At 42.6% G+C, this 9,150-nt stretch overlaps 1 protein-coding gene and 1 pseudogene across 1 annotated transcript; both read right to left on the bottom strand.

The window, feature by feature from the left end:
- Nucleotides 1–960, bottom strand: LOC105540512 (olfactory receptor 52L1). Its single transcript, XM_011981182.1, has one exon. The coding sequence runs from the start codon at nucleotides 958–960 to the stop codon at nucleotides 1–3; it is 960 nt and encodes a 319-aa protein (XP_011836572.1).
- Nucleotides 961–7,819: 6,859 nt separating this feature from the next.
- On the bottom strand, nucleotides 7,820–8,922 carry LOC105540511 (annotated as a pseudogene).
- Nucleotides 8,923–9,150: the final 228 nt, after the last annotated feature.

Genomic DNA, 9,150 nt, shown 5'->3' with positions numbered 1-9,150 from the left:
TCACTGGCGGATCTGCTGAGTCTTCACCCCATAGACAAGAGGATTGAGTGCAGGTGGCATGAGGAGATACAGTGTGGCCAGAAGAACATGGACATGATGGGGTACATGGTGACCAAAGTGGTGAGTGAGGAAGGAGAAAATTCCAGGGACATAGAAGACCAGGATGACACAAACATGAGATCCACATGTGCTAAAGGCCTTAAGGCGGGCCTCACTCCCTGGTACCTTCAGCACTGCCTGGAGGATGTCGGCATAGGAAACACCAATGGCCAGGACATCCAGCCCAATCACAAGCAAGGCCACAGTCAGCCCATAAGCTCGGTTGACTGTGGTTTCTGAGCAGGCAAGTTTTACAATAGCCATATATTCACAATAAGCATGGCCTATGACGGTGGTCTGGCAGAAGATAAGTTTTTGCAACAGAATGGGGAAGGGGATGAGGACTAGTAATCCCCGCACCAGCACCGCCATTCCAATGCACCCTATGACTCCTGGATGCAGGATCGTGGAATGGTGCAAGGGGTGACAAATGGCTACATAGTGATCCACAGCCATGGCCACAAGTACCCCTGACTCCATGGAGGAGAATGCATGGATGAAGAACATCTGGATCAGGCAGACGGTGTACACAATCTCATGGGCATGAACTAGGAGCACTGCAAGGGCTTTGGGTGCAGTGGAGGAGGCCAGAACCAGGTCAATGGCAGCTAGCATGGACAGGAAGAGGTACATAGGTTGCTGTAAGGATGGGTCCATCAAGATGATGAAGAGAATGGTAACATTGCCCACTAGAGCAAGGAGGTAAAAGATGCCCAGGGGCAGTGTGATCCAGTGCTGGCTTTCCTCTAAACCCGGAATCCCTACCAGGAAAAAAGAAGGCTGGGGTAGCCTCCAGCTTGAATTGATAAGGAGTATTTTCAACGGCTTGGAGAGGAAAGAGAAAAAAGAAACCAAAGTCATGATTTCTGCATTCCTGCTACATTATCACATTGTCCAAATTGGGCAGCCACCATCATGAGAAGAATAAAGTGACTTTACCTGCAACCGAAGGGAATAAAGGTAGCTACAGGGAAGAAAATCTCCTTTGGTGGAGATGATTGTTTTACAGGTGAGACATCCACATGTCTGAATTAATACAAGCTTAGTTTTGTTTAGAGATAAGAGTAAACATAAGTTGCTTTTGGAGAGATACTTAAACTCTACTAATCAGTTGCTTATATTTTGGAACTGTCAACTTCAAAGAGTTATTTTTATTAGCCTCTTGGCATTAACGACCACTGTAAATCAATCTGTTGTTTTTGAAATAGTCTTCCTCTGTTTCCATGACATGGCACTCTAGAGTTATTCCCCCCGTAGCCTCAGTCCCACCATTTTCTCTATGTTATTATGTCATTGATTCCAGGGATCCATCCTCTCCTTTCTTCCCTACTTTGTAATTATCTCTTAATTGACTTCATTTATTCCCATGGTTTTAACTGTTTATATACTTTTATTTCTTCCAAATTTATGTTTCTTTACCCAAATATCCTTCTGAAATATAAATTCATTTTTCCATTTGCTTTATGAATATCTGTACACCACATCCTCAATGTATTCAACATTGGATTAATTCACCTATTTTTCCCAAATTTGTTTTACTTACTTTTTGGCAATAATTTTGAATTACATCCCTAGCTACCTACACAACCCTAGCCAAAAACTTGAAACCTGTCTTTGCTCATAATCCTCATCCCCTTTCATTCATTCACCAATTCGCATTGACTTTATTTTAACCCCTCTTATATCCACTCCTTCTTCTCAACCCTCAATATCACTGCCTTAGTTCACACCCAACTTCTCTCACCTGGACTATTTCATAACATCTGTCTGCCTTTGCCATAAATACCTTCCCAATTCACTCTCAACTCTGAAGTCATGGATTTTTTTCTAAAATGCAGATCTCACATATTACTCCTAAGATTAAAATCCTTTGGTGAATTTAATGCATGGAATAAAATCATACTTTGAGACTGGCATAAAAGGTTATCAAAAGTTATCTTTTGTGCATTACTTTTGTCTTACAGTTAATATATTTCTACATATATATTTTACTAATCATCCCTGCATTCTTGGAGTTATATGTATACACTAGGCTTACTTATGCCTTTTGTGGAATCTGTCTTCAAATTCCTTTATCTGAGTTGGTCCTTCAAAATTCAAAGTGCACTGTCGCCCCTTAAAAGGACTCATTGCCTGTGTCAGATGAATACTGATTATGTTCAGAGCACTTTGTAATCTTCCTTTATTATCCATAACTTTCTGACATATCTCTAGAAATTCTATCATTGTCTTAACGGTTTGTTTTCTTAAAGAAACATATCTTATTATACTTTATAATTATAAGACAGCATGGTGAACATTTCACAATGTAGTGAGATTAATAAAGGCACTGGAGGAAAACAGACTTAGTTTAAATTTTGTCCATTTCATATTCTAGGAATAAAACCTTGGCAGGATACTAAAACTCTCTCAGTCTTGATTTCCTTATGTTATAAATAACATCAATCTTACAGGTTTATTGTAAATATTAATTAAGTAATGTATGTAAAGCCTTGATATGTAAATTAGTCTACAAATTATAGTTATAATTATTTTAATGATAGCAATAGAAGATGACTGAGAATTAGATCACAGGCTTCTTTCTTTTCTTCTTTGTCTCCATGACTCTCCTTCTCTTTTTCAAACTTTTGATATGTTTACCTCTCATCATGATAACAATTCAGTGTCTTTGACAACCCCATGTTAACATGAAGTAGCAAGATGTTGTGTTTAACCTTGTCCATAGGATTCACCCTTGAAATACTAAAAGAAAAAAACTTGAAACTGGATACGTGTATGTCTGTATGTTTGTCCTTAAAGGACAGTAGTCGTCTGAAATAACTGTATTTTTCTCTATTGGGATGGTAGTGCACATGTGCGTGTAAAGATTAAAAAGTCAAGAATGACTTAGTTCTTGTGGATAATGCATCTATAGATTACTCAGAGTGCTTTTTGTACAAATTAATGATGACAATCATATTGCCCCAAAACTCTGAATATGATAGCTATAAAGTCTGAAATGCCACGTGGGCATATATCTCCCAGGCTTTTCTGTTTTTCTTCTAGAGTCAACTTGAAATAACAACGACATTTTTATTGAGACATCCAGGGGAATCTCATTATCTTACAAAAATTCACCTTTCATTGCTTAACATTCCACGTAGAAAGTCCATTGTCTTTTTTGCCTACCTCCTTCTGTTGCACACTTCAGCCCATTTCTCATTTTTTAGCTAAGAAGTCAGAGAACAGTTGTGCATTTCTGGAAGGCACTCAAGACATGAATAGTAGTAGTGTGAGCAGAGCAGTGAGGCTAAAACCAAACTACAGAGGGTGAAGCAGAGAAGCAGAGACACATGTAACTGAGTATAACCTGCTTCTACTTTGTGTTGTATGACTCATAAGCCTAGCGTAAAAGTCTACAACTGCTTAGTAAATGTTAATTTTTTTTACTTATTTTAACTTGATTTCTGACTCAGAGTAGGGGGGGATGGGAGGTGGATAAGGCATTAAAAAAATCACCTATTGAGCACAATGTACACTATTCAGGTGATGGGTACACTAAAAGCCCAGAATTCATCACTATACAATTCATCCATGTAACCAAAACCACTTGTACTCTTAAAGCTCTTGAATTTTTTTAAAATAAATTGTAATTAATTATTATTAAACAGGAGGTCCCTCTATGATTCTTAGAGGAAAAGCAGAAAGGACTTTATTCCCAGGAACCTAAAGGCAAAGCTGTATTTAGTTCTTCAACCACAAAGCAGAGGACAATTACCAAAGAGTAGATGTTGTTCAATTGGTACTTATTCATCTAATTCAATCCAAGCAAACTTTCTTTTGTGAAGTTGTGCTCAGATTCTGTAAGGTAGTATGACATATCTCCTTTTCTTTCCTATTATAACGCCTTTACCACTTTGTCCCTGCATTAAGACCTCACACTCTAAGCCAGTCATCATGTCAGTCTTTAAAGAGCAGGGACTCTGCATTACTTATTTCAGCAACCCCAGGGTGAGCTCCAGAAGCACCCTCAATCTAGTCGGTAATCAGTAATGTTGGCTGAATAAGTAAACACTCATATGATTAGATTAAAAAATAAATAAGTGTATTAGTGTCTTAAAAGACTGAGAAATACAGGAAGGTGATAAGGCAGAGGCTAAATGTAAGCATAGGAATCATGTAGCAAACAGTGGCGTGTCTTTTGAGGGGGTCACTGATTGAGCCTCAATATTCCTCACCTTAAGTGATGCTCTGGGTGCTTCATGGCAGAAAGAGATCTGCTGAATCTCTGCCATAAGAGAAGGTGGTGAAATCCTGGATGTGTTCAGTAATAAGAGGGTTCCTTTGGTCCCTAGTAATCACTCTGCACTGCTTCTAGCAGGAAGAGAATCTCCATCTATGGGATATGATCAGGCCCTCTCTCCTCAATCTCCTTCTTAACAGTGTCCTGAACTCTATGATAGTGGGAGAAAAACAAGAGGCAAGAACTTACAGAAACTGTAGGGGAGGGAGGGCACAGAAAGAGCGGGTCCATGATAATGACCTAATAAAAGAGGAAGATACAGAAATCAAACACTAGGAGGCAGAGCTCCACTCACAACATGGATAATAAAGTAAGCCTGGCACAGGGCAGTGTCCTCCTGGTCTCTGGGCTCTCTTTGATGATGTGCCCTTTAAAGTCTTGGATCAGCCTGGAGGGAGACTCCACAACACAGAAAGAACTAGGAAAGGGAGAAAATTTTCAGACTCTGGAAGGTCTGGGAATTTTCATGAAGAGTTTTCTGGAAAATTCAAGAAGGTTCCACTACAGCCCTCCCTGCTCAGCCCCAGGAACTCCCTAAGTCTCCAGTTCAATCACCATGACGACCTCCTGCCCTAGTTTGTGGGTAACAATGATGAAGAGGATTTTCTATTCAGAATGGCTGCACAGCGGTCTCTGAATGTCAAAGGGACATCAAATGCATCCCTTGAGGTCTGTGCAGCTAAAATTTTCCAAAGTTATGAAACGTGAGTACTGGCTCCAGCAAGACTTGGGTAGAGGTAGCAAATCAGCTGTATCTACATGCACAATACATATGGTGAGGATGCCACCTAGGACCATTCCAAATGGCCCTGTGAATGCCTCAGGCTGACCATGAAGGCTTAAAGACATTGGTAGGTGTCTGTAGGCTCACAGATTAACTCTCAACCCTCCCCTAATCCTTTTCCATCTATATTCTTTTCTCTCCCTTTCCCCCACTCTCATAGAGTCCAGACCACTGTTAAGAAGGAGATTAAAGAGAGAGGGACAGGTCACATTTCACAGAAAAGCCTCCATATCCACTAGCATCTAAATGGTAGAAGCCAAGAGGAGAAAGTTTATTTGAGGAGTCAGGCCGGGAGAGAACAACTATTCTAAGTCAGAGGGAAATAAGCTTAAGACTACTAAGACGTGTCAGACCAGAGGTATTGGGAGAGCCACACTAGACAAGCCGAGAAATAACCCCTGTCACAAGGGCTCCGAGAAGGGCAGAATTCAGCTGGCAATAGTCTTCCCCCAACTATAGACCCAGAAACTGACCTCATTTTCCACTGCTGAATTCCTGTGAACCAACTTGTCACTGTTTCTGTCATCTTCATCTGAAAAGAAAGTTTATTCTTGATATTTTCCCAGGGCTGTGATGGTGACTGTGAGCACCACTGGGCAAGCAGGATGTTATTACCAATTGGCAGGTCCCAGAGGACTCATAGACAACCTGGACAAAGCCCAAGTTAGTCCCCAGATTGGCTGGAAAGGCACAGAGCTAAGGATACATACAGCTCACAGGGATGGGTGATTGGGCAGAGAGGCCAAGTAGGGAGTGGCTCCTGCACGTAACCACATGGATCATGTCTGTGCAGTGTTGGTCATTACCCGTAAGCCTGTATATCCTGACAGTGTGCTAGGAAACCTCATGCAGTGAGCTGGGAAATTTCACATTGCTCTGTGAGCTCAGACTTCTCATTCTCACAGAACAATCTTGGATCCCAGTAAATTATTTAGAGGATGCTGTTGTTCAAAGTGCTCATTCTTTCAGATACTGGGGGTGTCAGCTACTGGAAGTTCATAACTAAGTCACTCCCCTTTGGCCAAAGAGAGAGCCTTCGCCAAAGGTTACTTTTCCTTCTCCAGCTCAGTTCACACCCAGTGACGGCTGATATCAGAATACAAAATCTTGACTCTCTTTCTTTAATCTTAAACAACACTGAAGAGTCATCCTAGCTCGAGAGGTCCCATTGGGTTGACTGAGTCATTTGAGACAACTAAATCATAGTTTAATTTCTTCTTCTGCCCCATTTTGCTCCTCTTACTCCCTGACAATCATTGTTCTCCTGTATGTTTCTCGATAAACTTCCTGCATGCAAATCTCTGCTTCAGAGTCTGCTTCTGAAAAAAGACAAATGCTGCCTGCCTCAGGTGAGTTGAGAATTTTGCCTCTCTTCTGTAGGATTGTGACAAACCCAGGGGCCTCAACCCCATTGCCATGGTGCCTGTGGGACAAATAGGGCTTCTCCAACAGTCCATCCCAGGAAGTTCCCAATGAGATGGGCTGAGGCCTTCTCGATCTTATTTTTCCATCACCAAGCAGATCTTTTCCTTGGTCCCATCTCTGTTAACCAGTAACAGCTTCCCACTGAAGTAACAGAGCTTCTCCACTACGTGGAGCGATGCTTCCCACTCCACCTAGTAGCCACATTCTCCTTGGGAATAAATAAGTAGATGGCAGATTGGTAGATTAGGTATCTACCAATTCCAGATAGTCTATTAGATGTTTATAAATATCTATATGATAAAATGGTTTTCACTAGTCATGGGATGACATATATTAAGTACATAGGACCTCCCCAGTCTGGGGAGTTCAGAAAAGCCCACCCTATTCAAGTTAGTGCCCATAAGAATTGGTTAAAAGTGAAGGGAGGTGTGGGGATAGGCTGAGGATACAAACCTGTGAAGCAGGAGGAAAGGGACCCTGGTATTTTTGAAGACCTGAAAGGATTGTTAAAATTTGCAATTTTAGTACTCAGGAACTGAGCCTAGAGTTTAAGCAGGAACCGGAGCATGCTGGGTCTTTTAGGCCGTGTTAAAAGGCCATGGAACACCATAAAGAATTTTAAGCAGAGGATTGACACATGATCAAAATCTCATTAACAAAATATCATCCTATGAGAATGGATAAGAAGAGGTCAAGAGTAGACGGTGGGAGACCTGTTAAAAAGCAAATGCAGCCATCTCTGGAAAGATGATACTCTTTTTTACACTCTGAGGAAGTCCACCCTCACCCATTTTTTTCATCAACAATGGTAGTTGTCCTAAAGAGTGTTGGACCTTCCTAGACTCAGCTTTCCTCTGTTTTCTGAGAAAGTAAAAACCTGTTTCCCAAAGGTGAGAATTAAGTGTAAATATATGAAGGTACATTTATAAGTTGGAAGACACAAACTGGCCCTTCCATTTTGCCTAATATGTTATAACTTTCCCTATACTCTATAGCAGCCCTATAATGACTATAAGAGAAATATTAATATAATGCAAACCACATGTCATTTTAAATTTTTAGTAGCTATCTTTAAAAAGTGAAAGAAAACATGTAAAATTGAATTTAATATGTTATTTTACTTAGCATATCTGAAATAGTATCACTTTAACATGTAACCAATATTTTTTTTAAACTCTGAACTTTTTATTGGCCTCCTGCTCCCTAAACGGTACTCTGCCTCTGCTGGCTTAATGTCTCAGAACTTTGGTGTCATTGGTCTCAGACACCACTTTGCCGTCCACTATCTGGCGGGTGGTAGTCTTTTGGATGGTTTGCATGGAGTTGGGGCTGTCCAAGGCAACAACCAAGATTGAAGTCTTCATTGTCTTCCAGCAGGTGGCGGTAGGTGGCCATCTCAGCCTCCAGCTTGACCTTGATGTTCAGCAGGGCTTACTACTCCTGGGCCTAGCGCTGCCTCTCTGCTCAGGTCTGTGCCAGCTCTGACTCCAGGTGCAGCAGGATCCCGTTGAGCTGCTCCATCTGCAGGGCATACCGGGCCTCCAACTCCCTCAGGCTGTTCTCTAAGCTGGCTTTCAGATTTCTCATCCAGTCCAGGTCTATCTCCAAAGACTGGACTGTATGTCTCAGTTCCATGAGCATCATCTCAGCAGCTCCGACCTTAGCGGACTGCGTGTGACCACTGTGGTGCTCCCCTCAACCTGCGAAACCAGTACTTGTCCAGCTTCTCTCAGTTCTTCCCAGCCAGCTCGTCGTATTGCACCTAATGTCTGCCATGTCTGGCGCGGTCCTGAGATTTGGGAGCATCTATCTCCATGGTCAACCCAGATCTGGCAATCTGGGCTTGTAGGCCGTTTACTTCCTCTTCGTGGTTCTTCATGAAGAGCAACTCCTCCTTGACAGCCTCGATCTCTGTCTCCAACTGCAGCTGAGTGACATTGGTGTTATCAACGACCTTCTGGAGCCCATGGAAGTCACTCTCCGCAGACTGGCACATGACCAGCTCTGTCTCATACTTGATTCTAAAGTCAGCAGCCGCAAGATGGGCATTTTTGATCTGCAGAATGATGCGGGCATAGTCCACAGTATTTGCGAAGATCTGAGCCCTTAGGTACTCAAAGGTCTTGAAGTAACACCCCCAGTCTCTGACCCAGGGTCCCTTCCTCTCCAGATGCTCCTGGATTTTGCTCTCCAGCTTCCAATTCTCAGTCTCCAGGCTCCTCACTCTGTCCACCTAGGAGGCCCGGCAGTCATTCAGGCCTTGCATGGTCTCCTTCTCATCTTGGATGCCTCCCATTCCTGCCAGACCCCTGGCCATCCCTATGGCCAGGCCCCCAGACTTCAAGCCACCTAGAAGCTGATGGACAAGAACGTAGAGATCAGGGAACCCGAGCCCCCCCACCCCCGCCCCCAGCACCTGCATAGATACTGGCCGCACTGCTGATCTGCCAGGTGCTGTAACTGGGCAGTTGGACTCATCCCAGGGACCGGTAGTTGGTGGAGAAGGTGGAGTGAGAGGTGAAACTCCTGCTATGCAGGTAGGAGAGTGAGAGAACAGGAC

Source organism: Mandrillus leucophaeus, unplaced genomic scaffold, assembly GCF_000951045.1.
Source record: "Mandrillus leucophaeus isolate KB7577 unplaced genomic scaffold, Mleu.le_1.0 Scaffold2204, whole genome shotgun sequence".
NCBI classification, from domain to species: Eukaryota; Metazoa; Chordata; class Mammalia; order Primates; family Cercopithecidae; genus Mandrillus; species Mandrillus leucophaeus.
This window is presented reverse-complemented; position numbering and strand designations above follow the sequence as displayed.